This window comes from Triticum urartu, chromosome 5 (genome assembly GCF_003073215.2).
Source record: "Triticum urartu cultivar G1812 chromosome 5, Tu2.1, whole genome shotgun sequence".
Classification (NCBI taxonomy): Eukaryota; Viridiplantae; Streptophyta; class Magnoliopsida; order Poales; family Poaceae; genus Triticum; species Triticum urartu.
Genome location: NC_053026.1, coordinates 621,414,311 through 621,432,707, shown reverse-complemented (window position 1 = coordinate 621,432,707; position 18,397 = coordinate 621,414,311). Strand labels below are relative to the sequence as shown.

General features: G+C 50.0%; 2 protein-coding genes and 1 long non-coding RNA gene across 4 annotated transcripts; 1 reads left to right on the top strand and 2 right to left on the bottom strand.

Annotated features, from left to right (window-relative positions):
- Positions 1-222: 222 nt before the first annotated feature.
- LOC125506332 lies at positions 223-2,812 on the bottom strand. Of its 2 annotated transcripts, none has more exons than XR_007282631.1 (2): positions 1,980-2,812; positions 223-385 (listed from the first exon to the last, which is right to left on the bottom strand). It is a non-coding gene; the product is annotated as an uncharacterized LOC125506332 (long non-coding RNA). The 2 variants fall into 2 exon arrangements; XR_007282632.1 differs by lacking the exon at positions 1,980-2,812 and adding an exon at positions 934-1,973.
- Positions 2,813-6,119: 3,307 nt separating this feature from the next.
- On the top strand, positions 6,120-17,153 carry LOC125507559. The gene is made up of 13 exons (XM_048672101.1): positions 6,120-6,281; positions 6,378-6,465; positions 6,558-6,648; positions 7,328-7,412; positions 7,587-7,743; positions 8,034-8,145; positions 8,986-9,002; positions 9,925-10,131; positions 13,246-13,416; positions 13,551-13,630; positions 14,148-15,938; positions 16,012-16,174; positions 16,260-17,153. Exons 1-13 carry the CDS (start codon positions 6,237-6,239, stop codon positions 16,886-16,888), a joined length of 3,636 nt encoding a protein of 1,211 aa, XP_048528058.1. The 5' UTR covers positions 6,120-6,236; the 3' UTR covers positions 16,889-17,153.
- An 87-nt stretch (positions 17,154-17,240) lies between these two features.
- LOC125511332 (EC protein I/II-like) lies at positions 17,241-18,071 on the bottom strand. The gene is made up of 2 exons (XM_048676678.1): positions 17,551-18,071; positions 17,241-17,442 (listed from the first exon to the last, which is right to left on the bottom strand). The coding sequence occupies exons 1-2, from the start codon at positions 17,607-17,609 to the stop codon at positions 17,241-17,243; spliced, it is 261 nt and encodes an 86-aa protein (XP_048532635.1). The 5' UTR covers positions 17,610-18,071.
- Positions 18,072-18,397: the final 326 nt, after the last annotated feature.

Below are 18,397 nucleotides of genomic sequence, written 5' to 3'. Positions count from 1 at the left end.
TTTAAATTGTAGGTATCCCATTCAGATGAGAAAGCATAGATATTGTATGCAGGTATTCTCAATGACAAACACTAATATGGAATGAAAACAGAACTTCAAATAAGTATTTCACCCATGCATGAAAATAACTCCTGGGACCTTCAGCCAAGTACAAAACAATAATCAAATACAGCAGAAATAAGGTAGTACCTTTGTTTTTGTTTCGCATCGGACATCAAGCTGTTGCACACGCAGAGAAAGGTATCCAGCAATCTGCTGCCCTAGGCACCATGGCAAGCAGTGGCATCCAGGTTGCAGGATGGCATCAAACTTCCCGAAGGTCTCCTTGATGGCTACTGTTGATTGATCAATCTGTATCAAACCAAGTACCCCACCCATGGTTTATCTACAAAGGAAGAAGCGATGGATTAAAAATGCTGCCATGCGCAAAAAAAAAGGACAAAAAAATCTAATATTTTTGCATGATTGGCTCATGACCACTCTTTGTGAGACTCTGCCAATGAATAAGCGAGAGCGTCATAGAACTAAACCAGATAGTCATGGCTTTACTTACATAACGACTAACGTATGCAGACGCTGACTAATCTCTCAAATGAAAAAACCTGATTAGTGGCAATATGTAGTCATATCAGGGGAAAGGACATAGTATTACAAACAACAATACGCAGATTATGTTGGAACAGCATGTCATTATTATTAAAAATGCAAAAAGAAACAAAAAAAATCCACTCTCCTGTTTGATAGCCATGTCTGGGAAACAGAAAAGCAATATCACAGGTTCCCACCGCAGCATACTTCAAAGGAATCTGAACAACAATCCCAAAATAAAGGTACTATGGCAGCCCCAGGGAGAAGAAATAAAATCCAGTATACACAAGATACCCTTATGAGCTACTAAAAGCGTGGAAAGAATAAAAGCACGAGGACACATACGCTTATCAATTAGTTCAGTGCAGAGTAGAAACCCAAGGCTTGTATGCTTGAGGGTGTTCTTGGGAAGTTGGGAACTAGACGAAGCATGCTGCACATACATATATAGTGGGAGATAAAGATGATGCCCATCCTAAACGCCGTCTGCAGGATGATGTCAACTGGGGAAGCGCTTCTGATCACTTGTTTCGGTCAAAAGTCAAATGTTCAGCCCCAGCAGGCTCGTCCAACTAATATTCAATCAGCACGGCACGTCGTCGCAGTCTTTGACAGCGATATACATCTGTGTCTAAGACAAGTAAACAAGAATAAGCTGTACAGCCACTTGCCAGCGTCTTATCTTTGCATCCTACGCCAGTGGGGATTTCGCAGCTGTGATGCGGCCACCGTGGCAATAGCCAAGCAATTTACTAATAACAATAACAAAAAGAAAAGGTGCGCCTGGCTGAAATCTAGCTGAAATTTCCAAGCCGTGGGTGGGCCGTGGCGACAGTCTGGAACCGAGTTTTGTATGTATCTATGCAAGCAAGGATCACGCATCAACGCCAGGAACAAGAGCACTAGCAATAATATAATAACCTGGAAATTGAGGTGCCAAACAAGAAACATACTACTATACTACTAGTACATCTACATGCGTGATGCCGGTCGTTCATCCCAAGAGATTGAAAAGAAACCCTAATCAAACCGTCGGCGCGCGCAGGACGAGATGCGGTGTCGAATCCAAAGAGACGGTTGAAATTGGACAAGGGACCGGTGAAAAACATCAAGAAAGAATTGTCATGCTGTAATAAAGATAAATATCCCCATCCCCGCCACGAAGCAAAGAGAGCGGCTTGCCCAAATCACTAACAAAATCGATCCCCTCCTCCAAGAAAACCCTGGCCTGGCCAACGCCGGGAGGGGGGGAATGCCCAAGAAACACGCACGCCCGGTCGATTGACTGCAGGAAACCTAAAGAGGCGGCCTAGCTCGATCGAAACCGCCGCCGCCGCGGCCGGCCGTGAGGAGATGGGATTGAAGGGGGCTAGGTCGAGCGGGAAACGAACCTCGCGGGAGAGGCTGCTGCGCGCTGACGAGTTCGGCTGGCTGGATTGGTTCGTCGCCGGCCGTCTGCTCTGCTGCCGCTTGGATGGGTTGGCTTCTTCTTCTTCTTCTTCTTATTCCTCCTCCCCCCACTTATTCCCCCCACTTATTAGGAACGAGATCCTCTAACATCACGAAGGGATGTTAGGGAAGCTACGGTACCCTGACATCCCTTTTTCACATCCATATGATTAAGCCTAAAATGATTTGAATTACTTTACAAATCACAAATCTACTTTATATATTTACAATAATTACATATAAACAAAATTATGGTGTAATAAAATTAATTTCGAATTTTATTTTTTATGAACAGTAATTGCGCATATTATTTTTGCTATAGTGTCCATGACATCTCTTCTTTGTTTTGCACTGGGATTGCACTGTAGCTTCGTGACATCTCTTCATGATGTTAGAGGATCCGTTCCGCACTTATTATGGCCCAGTTCTTTTCAGGCAAGATTCTACAGAATTAGGATTCTGGAAAATTCTCCCAGAATCTGCTTCTCCCAGAATCTGTTGTCGAGTTCTTTTCAGAGATTGTAGTTTGAGATTCTAGAAGCTGTTGTGTGTTGAATTGTCTGTACTACCCTTAGACAGAATTTGTTTGATGAAATGTTAACAAACTCAAGCATCAATCCATCTACCTATTTTATCTATCAACAATAGCTAGCATCAATTCAAGCATTATTCAAGCATGAAGAAATAGAGAGATGCAAAAAGGAGGGCTCACCGTGAGCGTCGGCGTCGAACTTTGAGGGACGGGGCTGAGGGCCGGGGCGGACTGAGGGGCGAGGAGGAGTTGAGGAGGGAAGCTGGCCGGCGGGGGCGGGGGTGGCGTGGCCTGGCCGGCGGCGGCGCGGCAACCCTAGACGCTGCCGCGAAGCTGGCGGGGCGGGGCGAACTGCCGGGCGGGGAGGGCGGGGCGGACCGGGAAAGGGAGGCTGGCCGGCGGGAGCGGGGGCGGCCTGGCCGGCGGGGGCGGGGCGGCTTGAAGCTCCGCTGCCCCGATGCGGTGCGGGAACTGGGAGACGAGCGAGCGGTCGGGTGCGTCCGCTCGTTTCGGGGTCCTGGGCTGGGCTGCGGGGTGGCATTTTGACCGTAAATACGTAATACAATAGGGGTACAACTATACTTCGAAACATTTTCTTTGATGGGACTTGTCAGAATTCAGAGATTGTGGGAGAAACCAGGTATTTTGGGATTTTAAGATTGCGCTAGGATTCTGGAGAATTCGGTTGAGATTTTGGAAGTTCAATCGAATTTTTTTCGCTCGGAATTTTTGAGACCAAGATTCTTTATAATCTGCTCAAAAGAACTGGGCCTATAGCTGCCTGCGTGCGAGTTCTTGAGAGGAAAAAAAAAAGAGCGTGCATAGGGGAGGTCGATGGCGCGTGGGCTGGACCGAAACGAGGACAAGACCTGGCCGGATTCGGCCGGCCCGTGGGTAAACTTGCCAGAAATTGCTCCAGCATCGCGTATCCACCGCACACGCCGGGCCGGAGGCTTTCGCGGAAACTTCCCGCGGTTCCCATTTCCACGAGGGGAGCCCAACATCGGTAATAATGGCTTTAACTCGTTTGCTGAAACCGGAAAGACGTGTGATCCACAACAACGGGAATCGGAATCAGTCTCGAGTCTCGACAGCGTAGCCGCGTAGGGGTGGCGTGGTGAACTCGAGGCCCTATCCTATGCCGTGTGCTCGTGGCCGCCAGATTAGCGTCTCGCTCGTACGAAACCGGTGGTGCCGTGCCTCGGTTTTACTTGAAAAACCGCCGCAACTATACCACCTAACTAAACATGTGGCTAATCTAAACCGCCGCAACTATACCACTTATCATTCGTCCGTCTCAACTAAACATGTGGCGAGGGTTCTTGCCCCCTGTCGACGGCGCTAATCTGCCTCATCTCCTGTGGCCTTGGGGCCATGTGGCGCGATGCAGAGGCGGACCATGAATTTTTTTTAAGATGGGGCGAAGTCTCACTAAGATTCTTTTTTATGCGAATCAAAGGAGTTAATACACACTAACAATGCATACTACAAATGAATAACCAAATACAATGAAAATGTATAATGTTTCAATAGAAAAACAACCTAAAACATACCGATAATGCTTATAATGGCGTCTAGAAGACCCAGGCATTGGCAGTGCCCTACCCTTCTTCTGAAAATCTTCCTTAATTTTAACAAGAGCAATCTTTTGAAGATTTATCACTCAATGTAACACATCTTCCTTAATTTTACCAAGCGGACATGATAAATATACCTCTTCCTCCTCTTTCCTTTGCATTTGCTGGTTCTTTCCCCTTCTTTTCCATCTTATGGACAGAAGTCACAGAATTGCGCCGGCTGGGCATCTTATTAGCTTGTACGTATAATCATCTAAAAACAAAAAATTTGTGCGTACACTAGCATGAATGAAAAATATAATTGTATAAACAAAGTGGTAGTGGCTGCAAATAGTTCAGAGCAGAGGAGTGGTTCAGAGTTTCGGACCCTGAGAGATTACCAGCAAAATCCTCAACTATCGTCGCCCGCTGGAGCCGCTGCTTTCTGCTGCCGCCGCCCTCTAAGCCCCCAGCCAGTCGCTGTCGTCCGGCCGTCGGCTGCCCCGTCGTCGGTCGCCCACGGCCCTCCTCATCCTCACGACCTGGCCAGCTGCCGCCGCCGCGCTAGCTGCTTAGTGTTGCGTCGCGGCTGGGCGCCGTGTCTCGTGTGCGTGGGCGCTGGCTCGATCTCGACCGGTTGTTACTAGCCCAAGTGCCCAACAGCTGGATGCGTCACGTCGGCCCATCAAGCCAGGCTGGCCAGCCCTGGGTGCGGTCAAACGAGTCAAGCAATTCATTCAAGTATCGATCGATAGATGCATATGTATATTATTTTTTTGCCCAGAAGTAAGGTATGGCGGCTACCATACCCTGCCCACTGGGGAGGTCCGCCAGTGGCGCGATGGATCCTGGACCTTGCCAGTGGGAGGGTTTCGATTTAAAATGTTCTTTTAGTTTGGTGTGTCCTGCTCAAGAAGATGAGATGACGACGGCTCCGTGAAGATGCAATAAGGTTCTCCCCGCCTAGCCGCTGTTCCGGTGGTGCGTCTAGCATCGTCGAAGGGCACGTGGAGGTGTGTCTCCGATAGATCTTGCGGGATTCGGCCAGTGGTTGTCTTTGATGGATCTGCTCAAATCTATTTCTCACTCGCCCGCGTTTATGTGTCTACAGGTTGGATCCTTCCGATCTACGCTTCTATTCATCAGGGCGACGGTTGATGTTCTGGTACGTTAGATATGTTGGGCATTAGCACAACGGCTTCCCAACTGTCTACCATAACAAGTTTTCCTCGACTCTGATGAGGGTGCGGCAATGACGGTGGTGGGCCTTCGGCTCACTTTAGTACTTTAGTTGCTACTAGGTGGTCTACGAATTTTGGATGTAATTTTTGTTATTTTTCTGGTGTTCGTTGTATCGCCATTATCGATGATGATTAGATCAAAAGTTTTCTCGCAAAAAAACATGTACATAGCAGATTCTTTTACAATTATACCAGGTTTAAACTTGATTTGCAGCTCAAGAACACAAAAAGATAGATTTCGTTGTGAAATGTATTAAATTCAAATTGGGCTATAAATTAGCCCATATACCACTATTAGTAGAACATAACATGCCCTTCCTGTTTCTTTTGACGTGAATGGAATTTTTCTTTGATCAAAAGACCTCATGGTTTCTTTTGCTCCAATGAATCTTTTTTTATCAAAAGGCATCATTTAATGTTTTTAATCCATTCACATTGAAATAAACTCTAAAATTATTGAATCGTAGTAAATTTATGTTACATACATGTGCTGCATTTTTCATTCTTTCTTCTCAAATTTAGTGAGGTTTTCCCGGTGGAGCCTCGTTTTGGAGGAATATTATCCCTGTTCTCCCACGAACAAAACACTGGCATCCAGTCAAAATGGAATTTTTTTTAAAACTAGTTTCTTTTAGGGCTTTTTGAAACTAGGTGGGGTAACCCAGCAACCAAACCCATCGTCTACTGGGCCGGCAATACCGACAGTCCCTACCTGATGGAAAATTGCGGCCCGCATAGTCATAGACCGTGTCGTGTTCTCTCGTTTGGGCCGCGACGAGGCAATCTGCCAGTCTGTACGGCACCACGCCGCTACCACCAGCCAAAAAAAAAAAAAAAACCCAGCCGCGGCCGCCGTCGCCTGCCTCGCCGATGGCCGCCGCGCCGTCGAGATGTCTCCTCGTCACCGGCCCACCGGTAAGCAGTAACCCCTCGAACCCCGCACAAAACCCTCCTCCCGCCTTGCCAAGCGCCTAACCACGGCCTCGGTCGGCCCGCCGCCGGTGCTCGCAGGGCGTGGGGAAGACGACGCTGGTCATGCGGGTGCTAGAAACCCTCAGGTCGTCCCACCCGCACCTCGCCGTCCGCGGATTCTACACCCGTACCGCCCCCCTCCAACTCCGATCTCCGATTCGTTTGCCCGTGCGGTTTGCCCCCAGAGATTTCACTCCCCGTCGTGCTTTCTGTTTGCAGGGGAGGTGAGGGAGAATGGGGAGAGAGTCGGGTTCGAGGTCGTGACGCTCGACGGGCGAAGCGGACCGCTTGCATCCTCTAGGATTTCAAGGTTGCCCTCAGCTTGCCTGCCCCTATGCTTGATTTGAATTCCTTGGCTAGCATATGCACGGCAATAGATTCTTACACTCGAGTTAACTGCATCTAGTTTCAATAAACTTGCTTGCGGTCACTGTTAAAATCCTTGTCTGATGGTGCACAGAGTTCTCTCTCCAAGTGATGGAACATTTCAGAACTTCCTTAAACCTGTCTATGTTGCACTTTTAACACTTGCCTACATTTCAAATGCCGCTGATGGTAGAAGAATGCCTCCTGACACCGATATTCAGCTTGTTAGGCCACTTGTTTATGTCTCGGATTTGTCGATAAACATCTGATCTCCAAACTCAATTTTATGTGAGACTAGTTAATGCCACTGCCAGTAATCTCAAGCATATGGTAGATTTTGGCTCTTCTCATTTTGGCACACTCCTGCCATGCAGAGTAACAATTAGGTAGAATACATAGCTCAAGAAGTATCATCTTCACATAATTTTGCGTCTTTCCGTGTCTTGTTTTCTGTCATGTTACTGTATAGCTTCTAATCAAGCTCAGTGAAAAGGTTTTAGGTATGGTCTCTGTTAGATAATTCGTAGTTTATTTTAGTGCTTTGTTGATTATATCCTTAGAGATTACTCATTGAACTATTTTATCTTAGTGATAATGGCATCTAAGTTTGTGGTATCTTGCAGCCCTGAGTCTGTTAGATGGCCTACTGTTGGAAAGTACAAAGTAGATGTAGCATCTTTGGAATCGCTAGCATTGCCTGAGTTACAGGTAAGCAGTTCCGAGATATTTCCCTGACCTTAGTTCGAATGGTAGGTTGCTAGTTTGTTCATACATGCCAGACATGTGTGATAATCATGAACCCAGGATTTAGACCAGTCTGTCAGATCACTGTTTACTATCGAAATGTAGCCAACAGCTTTATATTTCTTGTTGATTTATCAGGTCAAAGAAGATACAGATCTCTTCATCATTGATGAAGTGGGTAAAATGGAATTGTTCAGTTCAGCATTTTTCCCTGCTGTGATGAGAGTTATGGAGTTCAACATCCCTGTGCTGGCCACCATACCACTACCAAGATATGGCCGAGACATTCCTGGAGGTACCATTTTTAACAAATTGGGAACTTGACTGTACATGATATTGTATAAAGAGCATTGCATCGATTGTCTTTTAGTACCCGGTTCAGCCATGGGCACATTTTTATAACGATTGCTACAGTGTACCCAAGTGTGCTATGTTACATATATAAGAAATTAACAGATATCTCCAGCATGGGAGCAAGATATATTTTTACCACCCCATGCTTTTCTGTAGACGCATGCGAGTCAATCTTCTGACTATGGTCTCTCCTTGGGTCGTGACTAAAACATTCTCCCCTATAAAATGCAGTTGCAAGGTTGAGGAATCATCCTGGAGCAGATGTTTTCACCTTAAATACTGGCAACAGGGATACCATGAGAGAGAGTATCTACAATCAGTTGAGCAGATTGATGCAGAAGAGGTGAATACCTGAATTAGAAGCAGATTGGAGAAGTTTTTCTTGCCTCAAATGCTGGTAACAGGATACAAAGAGAGAGTGTATGTACAAGTCAGTTGAGCAGATTGATGCAGAAGAGGTGACATGCTACCCTTTTATTGTGATGATTTTGTTAGTCTTGGCCTCTTGGGTAATGCAGAAAATTACATCTTCCTTTGAGCAAAAGAAGGTAGAACATTAGAGATTTTACTTCAGTAATAGCCCATCATTAGCTTGTAACATACAGTTATGTCTTCAAGTGGTGTACCTGCATGACTGAGTCATCTTTTGTATGTTCACTGACTATGGATAGACCACTCGGCAAGCTATTTTCGTGTACGTCGCTGGTTAATCTGAATATATAATAAGCATTTCAATTTTTGCGGGTTTCCTTCGGTTCTTCGATCATGTATACAGATTCAATCACAGCAGTTATAGCTTGTAATGAAGCATGTGGTAACTTCTACAACAAGCATCACATGATCTGCCCAAGTTTTACTAATAGGCCATCATTGTTTTGCATATAGTGGGCACATGAATGATAACTCCAGCTTGGTATTCCCTTCCCCACTGTACATTTCATATTATTTGGAAAATTGCTTGCTATTGTTAGTTGTTCATGTTGTTCTTACTCTTGCACTGTCTATGAAAGATGGCCAAGTTGCTGCCTAGATGAATAATAAGAATGCATATGACATAACTTGATAGAGACACTTAAATCACATCCTCGCGATAAGAACTTATGGCTTCTCCTTGTGAGAGTTTGGAAGCACTAACGATGATTGATAATGACCAATTTACTGTGAATATCTTGAGATGATTTAGGTCTATTCCTGCGGGAGGTTGCACGTTCTATTATTTCAAGGTGTTTGTTAGACTCAAGACTGGCCAATTAGTATAACCGTTTTGCTTATTCTCACTGTCTTGGATCTTGTGTAAATCTTAGTCACCCAAAACTGCATGCCATTTAGTCTGATCTGCAGAAACTGTTCGATTTTATCAAACATAACTGGTCTCTCTGATCTGTATAGATTATAAATGTATCTAGGTTGGGATGGTGGTTTAGACATATGACTTATCAGGCACTTTAATAGGCAATCCCTTAGTAGGTTGGCAATCAAAATAAATCTTATGTGAGATATGATTTCTGATTATGAAGTACAGCACATGCAGATCCCAGTCCATCCATTTTCTTTAAAGAGCAGACTGGTTTTATATCTCAGAATCCAGCAGCAGCAGTCATGCACAATGATCGCGCCTATAAACAAACTGGAGTACAACAAGTTTGATATATCAATTCCGTAGTAAGATGCATGTAAAACCCGTGCATAGGTTACCGTCTGACGGGGCAAAGAGATGATTGATGGGTTCTTGCCCCTACATTCACAATTGTTCAAGAGTCTGCTGGACCACTACTGCTCAGACACCTTGTAGTGCAGTATTGCTTACCCCAGAAGCAGGCAGCAGCTTCACATGAAAACATGTTGCTGTGGGGGCTCTCCTGATCTGAACGATCGGCGGGAATTTTCACCGGAAGATGCACGAGCTATTATTCATTGGGGTGGGCACAGAATTAAAGTGTGCTGTGCTGATCATGGCTTCCCCTTTACAACCTAGGAGACCCGGTTCCCCTTTAAGCCCCTGCAGAAAGACGCCATTAGACGCCAATGCTCCGAGTCTGCTTGCTTATATTAGCAAATTGCAAGTGATTCGAGGATCATCTCGGCTGATTTTTTTTTATGGTGGTGTTTTAACTATTGGAAGCTCCTTTACACTTGTTGGCAGTGCTTTTGAAGGCAGAAAGCTCAAGGCAATCTCGAGAGGGATACGGCGGCCCATCGAGATATGCAAAGGTAAGTGCTTGTACATGCAGATCTATGCGTATGCAGAGTTGCGGACCGGATACATGCGCCATGGACGCAAGATGGAGCTGGAACAACCGAAGAGGGCTCCACGGACAAATCTACAAAGGTTGGTTGAACGAACCTACGAGCCTAATTATCAAGAAAATTCTCGTACCGTAGCCTTGAATTCATTCTCTCCGTAAAAATTGAAGATGAACAAATAATCCTCAACTTGCGAACTCATAAACATTTGCCGAATTCTGTGTGTTCACATACTGTTCTGCTGTTAGGATAATGTCACTGAAGAGTAGATAGAGTAATCTTTGGTTAACTTTTGGCCCGGGTCGACAGCACAGCGATCGCCCTATCGCCCTTGGCTTTAGGCAATGTGGGCTGTGGGTGTGGGGAGGGGGTGGTATTGATTCGATGGGGCACCCCACCATGTGATGTCTTGATCCAGGAGGGTCACAGGGTTAACTAGTTTATAAGCTCCTCTCTCTCTCTTTTTTTTGCTGGGTAGGGTAGTTTATAAACTCCAGCATGGATGTGGCATGATTTTCCCTGCCCCTTTGCATGCTTAGTTTAGTAGGGAGGAATGATGGCCGTGCATGCGCGCACGTCATGCATTTGATAACCATAGCCCCAACCAAACTAAACAAAACAGAAAGAGGTTCGGTCTTCCTACCGAAAGCACCGGCTGCTGCTCATTTGTGTATTCCACAGGGAATGATGCTTGGTTTGATCTCCCCATCCATCCCTGTTTTTCTTTTCCTAACACCTCTCAATCAAATGCCATAGAATTTTTATTTCACACTAGATTGTGGGTGGCGTGTGTGGAACCGCAGTATCTGTGTCAGTTGGCAGTAGTTGGGTCAGATGGATACATGTAACATGTATATTGAGCAGAGAATTAACGAGGAGGCGACCTTGAGAAACAATAATACATACAGGGCAGGCATACGATGCCCACTACTGCATCATGGCCATCATACCACGCCATAATGGACCATTCCGATGTAATGTACACGCCCCATTGTATTATCATCACTCACAGCACGCACCGGCCGGCGCTGGCTTTGGCCAGTGGCAGCCGCTAACCAACTAACCAGCCCAGCCAGCCACATCCATCAGACCATCACTAAGCTGGTAGTAGAACTAGTAAACAAGCCGTAGAGCAGACAGTTGTTGGCTGCTGACGCCAAGCCGGCCGGGTCAAGGCAGGGCAGGCGCATGTGCGTGCGTGTGCGAGGGACATTCCGGCCACGGCCAGTGAGGCGAGGCGACGCGGAAATCTCCCGCGCGTGGGGGCACTGGCGCATGCACGACACTGGTCCGGCCGGTCGACGGCGTGGGGCGTGGTGGCGCCGGTGCTGCTGTACCCCTGCCGGTCGGGGAGGAGATCGCCATTGAATTAATGAATCGATGCGGCCGGTGCTCGGCGGCTCCGGCTGCGCGGCCACCAGCAAACAGCCGTGGTGACGCTGCCGCTGCCGCTGCCACTTCGCCTCGATAGACCTGCTGGTAATATACGTCTGGTGCCGCGCCTAGGATGCGATGCGTACGCTCGCTCGCGGCGAGGATGGGGAGTGGCCTAGATTGTTGAGAAGGACGCAGGGCACATGTAGTTAGGCAGATCGCGTGTGTGCGTGTCATCGCCATCAAAACAATCATTTGTACGGTGCAAGCTAGGGATGATTACCGCGTGTTCCACCCGCCCAAATGTGGCCATTTCCCTAAGCTGGCCTTGGCGGATCTGCTGTACGGCTTGGGGTGCCAGGAACGATTCTCCCGCCTTGTATTAATATACTGTTAGTCTGTACTGGAGTATTAACAAAAGATGGGAGAATTGGTATTAGTAGTAGTACATCTCATCCAATTCCCACATGACATGGCCGATTCTATGATGGCCAGCACGCACAGGGCTGTCCGGAACGGAAACGGACGAGGAGGAGGCAGCAGCACCAGAACGGCGCCAAATGGAACGGCCTCCGCTCGTGCGGGCCGGGCAACGGAAAGCGTGTGGTTGCCGCACCAACCACTCCTACTCCTGGCTAGCTAGCCAGCCAGAGAGGGAGTCCTCGCCGCACCAAGCTGTCCTCTCCTCTTCAATCAATAACATAGTAACACTGTTATTATTAATCCCTAAAAATTTCAGCATATACTGTTAAAAATAGCGCCAGGGGGAATCTCTCCCGGCATCCCTTGAAAACGTCCAACAGGTAGAGGCTAACAGCACGGCGGCCGGAGAAAATGGCAGCACCATGGCAATGGCGTTTCCGATTATCGTATACGTAGTACTCCCTCCGTTCCAAATTACTTGTAATAGGTATAGATATATATAGATGTATTTTAGTACTAGATACATTCATTTCTGCGACGAGTAATTTAGAACAGAGGGAGTAAGTTAGTAATTACAGCAAGAGGGTGGGAAAGCTAGCGAGCGAGGCCGAGGCTTTCGCTTTCCCCGCTGTTGCTTTCCCTCCCGCCCCGTCCCGTCCCGTCCATGCATATGCATATGCATGGCATGGGCTCCTGTCCCGCTTGCCGCCACTACAACTACCGCCATTCATAAGCCTCGGGCAGGCTCGCGTAGCGCCATCTCTTCTTCTCTTCTCCTCCGCGGGAGCTAGCTAGCATTCTTCGCTGACCCGCCGGCGACGGGCGGCCGGCTAGCCGTGGTTCGCCCGCGGCGAGGTGGCGTAAGTACGCCGGCACTGGGAAGATCGATCCCTTGGATGCTCTTCTTGCCGGTTCATCGGTTCGTTCCTCGTCGACGATGCCTCCTGCTTCTTGGTCGATTCTTCTTGTTTAGCTAGCATTTGTTTTAGTTTTGCGTCCGGTTCGTTGCTTGTGCTTGGAGGAAATGCGTGCGATCTGCGTGCACGTGGTGGGGCTCGGCAGCTCAGCTTCCCCACCACCCACGTTGACGTCTCCGGACCGTCGCCGTCCTCCCCTGTTCATCTCCTCCTCTGCTTCCTCTCATGAATCTGACTAGCTTATTTCTTTGGAGAATTCCTTGCTTGTTGAATTTTGTTTTCACGCTTGCAAAAATAAACAAAAGATCTTTGGCCAATTGCTCTCCAATTTCTACTAGATTACTCTGTAATTTTCCTCATGAGAAATCTCTACTAGATTACTCTGCCCGAGAAGAAGAAGAAGAGAAGAAGAAGAAGAAGAAGAAGAAGAAGAAGAAGAAGAAGAAAATTCAGAGTATGACATGATTTCCTGCAAAATTTTACAGGATATCGAGGTCAATCCCACCCGGCCATCGGAGATCCTAGTAGCCTCGCCACCGAAGCAGACTGCTGGATCTCTCTGAAAGTTGTGACCATGATGCAGTACCTGGACTTCTCCCAGGCCAGCACCTCCAAGAAGTGGACGGCCAACAGCAGCAAGAGGCAGCCGGGCCAAGGTACACACTTGCTGAATTTTAGAATCCGATCATTTCCAGATACCTTTGCACGCCATTTTCGTTGGTGGTGACAGTCCTGGTTCGTGATTGGGTTCGCAGCAAGTTTAATGGATCGTGGTTGGGCTTAATTGCAGGGTTCGATGCTCCGAGGAACAGCATGGAGTTCGCCATGGAGGCGCCCCACAGCTACGGCGTCTTCCAAGAGGACGTCCCGGTGAGTAGTACAATCCCTTCCCTGTTCATTCTCTCCATCTGTCAGACTAATTCACTGCATCATTTTCTTCCCTGGCCCCTGTATGCATGCGTCTGGTAAATTATTTTGTTTCCAGAAAAAGGACCTGGAATTCCTTTTTTTTCTTCTTCATTCCAGTCACAAACATTTCATGTTTCAGTTAGGTGGGTAGATCTTTCTTGACAGATGATATGTATTGTCCGTCCGTCCTTGGCAGCTCTGCTGCTAGGTGTACTTGTACCTGACTGTTGTTGCCTGAGAGGACAGCACAGAACACCCATTAATAATGCTGTCAAACAAACAGTAGACCGCCATCTACTGCTGGGCACAATCACGTTGCCCCTTAATTACCTGGCCATTCTCTGCATCATTGCTTGCCATCTTTTGCCTCCAATAAGTAGGAGGCCATATGTTGAGCTGCTGGCATTGTTCTTCTAGCTAGATTACTACTGCTTTTGTGGTGTGTCCTGACCAAAGTTTCATGTACAACTCTCTGCAGTACTCTTGCAACAGCATGAGGCAGTACCCAAAATCATCCTCGGCCCCAATCAAGAAGCTGATCCATGAGGACGCGTCCTTCAGGCCGAACGAAGGCCACAAGAGAGTGCCCAGCGTCATCGCCAGGTTGATGGGCATGGACTCGCCGCCGATGAACTCCGAGCTCACCACCCACCTGGATGATGCTAGGCAGGAGATGGTCGTCGCGAGGCCGGTGCCGACCAAGCATGTCTCCTTCGCGCAGCAGAAGAATCCTGTCCGGCATACGGCGAAACAGGAATTTTACACCTTCGACGACGCCGGCGACGACGAGAGGGACATTCTTGCTCAGCTGACCAAGAGGAGCAATGGTGGTGGAGGTGGTGGTGATGGGTGGAGCAAGCCGGTGCCGCGGGAGCACCCACAGGAGGAGGAGCTGCAGAAGTTCAAGAAGGACTTCGCGGCGTGGCAGGCCAGCAAGGTTTGGGAGCAGTCGAGGGCTCTGGAGCTGGACAGCCGGCATAATGTCGGCCACGACGAAGACGACAGGTGCTCGGAGATCGTACCCTACAGGTACCACCAGAAGGATCGCAAAGGGAGAGATGGCAGGCACGGCAATGACGCGCATTCGAGAAGAAGAGGCAAGGAGGGCGGCGGCGCGTCCATCTCCGGCAGCCGGACGTTCTCTCTGACGAGCGCGGACGACGGTTCTTCCGCGAGGCTGCCGCTCTCGAGATTCTATTACGAGGAGGAGGAGAAGCCGCTGTCGCCGACGAGGATCGTGATCCTGAAGCCCTGCCCGGAGCTGAGCGCCGACGACGTCGACGAGTCGTCGCTGGGCTCGCCGGAGCTGATGAAGAACGAGAACAACATGGAGGCGTTCCTGGAGGAGGTGAAGATGCGGCTCAAGATCGAGCTCGAAGGGCACTTGGCCCCCGACGACAGGGCGGCCGAACTGTGGCCCGACGTCCCCGCCGACCCGAAGCAGATCGCGCGGAACATCGCCGACCAGATCAGGGAGAGCGTCACCAAGGAAATGCACCACCCGGCGCTGCTACGCTCGGAGTCGACGCGGTCGTACCGCAGCAGCGACGTGCAGAGCCAGATGGACTACATATGCAGAGACGCAAGGAAGCAGCTCTCCGACCGGCTGAGGAACGTGCTCAGGAGGGAGCCGGAGGCAGACCAGCCGCCGCCGTTCGGCTCTCAGCGGAGACGGCCGGCCGCCTCGACGCCGTCGTCTTCGCCGTGGGACGAAGAGCCGCGGCCGAAGCCGACGAGTCCGCGGCGCGACGTGGCGAGGAAGGGCGACAAGAAAATCAGGAGCAAGGAGGAGAAGAAGCGCGCGATCGAGTCATCCGAAGTCCGGTCCTTCAGACATGGGTGGTACAAGAACTCCGCTACGGCGGCGGTCGTCGACTCCTCCGACGACGCGGCCTCGCCGAGGAACCTGATGAGGTCGTTCTCGGCGCCGGTGTCCGGGAACTTCGCGAAGTTCCTTTCGGAGGGGGAGCCAAAGGTGCTCGCCGGAGCGCGGGTGCAGCTGAAGCACGAGGGACATGGGGACTACTACGGCGGGCGGCCGTCGCCGGAGGAGGAAAGGCAGCCGAAAGGGAGGAAGGATGCGTTCGGCATCAAGGGGAAGGTGTCCAACCTGCGGCAGAACCTCGGGCTTAGAGCGAAGCTGTTCGGCAAGAAGCTCCACTCCGCCGCCGCCGACGAGTCGTCGTCATCGTTCTTCCTCGACGACTTCCCGCCGATGGGCACGCTGGTCACCGCCCCATCCGTCCTCATCCACCCCGGCGTCCTGCAGGTGAGGGACCGAACACTTGCTGTTGTTTCAGAATTCAGAGTGAGTGCGATCGATCTGACATGGGAATGTTCAGGAGAACTCCACCGAGGTGCCGCCGAGCCCGGCGTCGTGGTGCAGCAGCCCGCCAGATGAATTGATGATCCGGGGAGGTTACCCGAGCCCCGTCTCGCCGTTGGAGGCTTCCTTCGGTGAGCACCGGTCCCCGTTGAAGCCGGCGGCGAGCTCAAGTGCTTCTGGTAAGTAGTAGCAACTGCTGCTCATGTCTGAATTTACTTCAAAACAGTGTTCAGAGGTTATGTTTCTAACGAAATGTTGTCTCAGAACCAGGCAATTCATGCCTGGAGCAAGATCAAGCTGAAGAAATCCCACAAGCAAGTTCAGCAGTCCAGGACGATGACGACGACGACACGGCCGAGATGGATCACCCGACAAAAGCTTTCATCAGAGCCGTCCTCGTCGTGGCCGGCATGTACGGCCAGAACTCCGGCGATCACCTCTCATTAACCTGCCAACCGATCAAGCCGATCCCCAAGTGGGCGTTCGAGCAAGTCATCTGCTCGACACCACCTCCGGAAGCCGCTTCCGTCCATGACGTCGACCACCGCCTCCTCTTCGACCTGATAAACGAGGCGCTGCCCGGAGTCGCCCGCGGCTCGACAACACTGTGCGTGTTCAGCAAGTGGTACGCGGCGCCACCGAGAAGAGCGTCCGCGGACAAGAGGCTGCTCGACGGGCTGTGGAGATCCGTGCAGACGTGGCTGGAGCCGCCGAGCGTCGACGACGACGCCTACTCGGTGGACGGGCTCATCGGCCGCGACATGGGCGTGTCCCCCTGGAGCGGCGTGTTCCGCGACGACGTCGACGGGATAGCCGAGGAGATGGAGGCGGAGATCCTGTCGGAGCTGGTCGACGAGACGCTGTGGGACGTGCTGCTCAACGTAGGGGACTGACTGACTGACTGTGTGGTTGAGCTTGGTGTTCAGAGCATGCATACTTGTACAGTACATTTTGGGGTGTGTTTTTCTCTCTTCTTCTTGTGTTTTTTCGGAGTGCTTTTGCCGGATTTGTGATGAGATGCTGGTGAGTGAGTGAGTGAGTGAGTGGGAGATGTAACTAAGCTTGTGTGTGTGCGCTTGTGCGTGGAAGGATACCGAAGATATCTGTCCAGAGAAAATGCACAGGGAGACTGAAGATGAAGGATTCTTATTCATGCCATTAGTAGACTGAACAGAGCAGGTAACACTGGTGGTACATCTGAAGCAACAGACACACGGTACGCTACGAGTACGATGGATGGGTTGATCAGGCGGTGCAGAGGACGCAGGTGCAGGTGGGGCCGCAGGTGCAGTCGGCCCTGCCGGCGCCGTCGCCGGAGCCGAGCCTGCCGCAGGCGCACGGCCTGCAGGAGCAGTGCTCGCCGCAGGTGCAGGTGGTGTGCGCCACGGCCGCGGGGTTCACCGGCACCGCCCCGCCGCCGCCGCTGCTCTGCTTCTTCCCGGCGCACCTGCCCACACCGACACACGTCAGATCTAGCAAAAGGTACGCGACCCCTCGAGTAAGTAAGCAAGCTACTGCTGGCTGCAGAGAGATTGGAGTCACGGTGGGTGCCTGCCTGCAAGCGGCGCCGCCCGGGCACGGCACGGCGCAGCCGCACTTGTCGTCGCAGGGCATGGTCACGGTCACGGAAGCTGTTGCTTGGCGCCTTTCCTTCCCGGAGATTATCAGTCGGCAGGAGCCTTGCAGGGCGCGTGTGGCAATTTAGAGCTTGCCACGAGCGATGGAGATGGGTGCATGGACGCCAGGTGGGCGCAGCGGTGGCGGCGGCGCGCGCGCTCTAGGTGGTGTGGCCGCATGCCGGTGCCTGCTGTCCTACTACACCGGTGACAGACAGCAATCTGCCGGCACGGCAGCGCTTCGCTTGCGCGGCACGTGTCGGGACGAAGAACAGTTCGTCCATGCGTTCATGTCCGTCGCACTGCGGCACGACGAACGTACGCGTATGTACGGCTTCGTTTTGCCTCTTCTAATATTGACTTTGAAACTCTTGTAATGAAAGGATTTTCTACATAGTAGTGCGCAATGATCCATAGTTTCATGATTAGAAATAGTGTTGCTATTAAAATCAATGACGACATTGGCAACTATTTTCAAACGAAGAAATGATTGCGACAAGATGACCCAGTATCGGCCATGCTATTCAATATAGTGGCGGATATGTTAATGGTCATGATTGAGCATGCCAAAATTGATGGCCAAATTGATGGGTAGTGAACTATACAACTCATGGTGGTCTCTCTATCCTTTAATATGCCGATGATACGATTCTTTCATGGATCATGACCTCGAGAAAGCAAGAAATCTAATTAGTTTTATCAGCATTCGAGCAACTCTCAGAGCTTAAGTTAATTTTCATAAAAGTGAATTGTTTTGTTTTGGCGAGGCTGAAGACAAGGCCCATG

What these genes read in the sequence shown, in the direction of transcription:
- LOC125507559 (XM_048672101.1), top strand. Translation starts at nt 6,237, where the DNA reads ATGGCCGCCGCGCCGTCGAGATGTCTCCTCGTCACCGGCCCACCG. An exon ending in TCCTCGTCACCGGCCCACCG is followed by an intron (nt 6,282 to 6,377) that starts GTAAGCAGTAAC and finishes CGGTGCTCGCAG; the next exon opens with GGCGTGGGGAAGACGACGCT. An exon ending in CAAGAGGCAGCCGGGCCAAG is followed by an intron (nt 13,417 to 13,550) that starts GTACACACTTGC and finishes GCTTAATTGCAG; the next exon opens with GGTTCGATGCTCCGAGGAAC.
- LOC125511332 (XM_048676678.1), bottom strand. Translation starts at nt 17,609, where the DNA reads ATGCCCTGCGACGACAAGTGCGGCTGCGCCGTGCCGTGCCCGGGCGGC. An exon ending in CCGGGCGGCGCCGCTTGCAG is followed by an intron (nt 17,443 to 17,550) that starts GCAGGCACCCAC and finishes CGGTGTGGGCAG; the next exon opens with GTGCGCCGGGAAGAAGCAGA.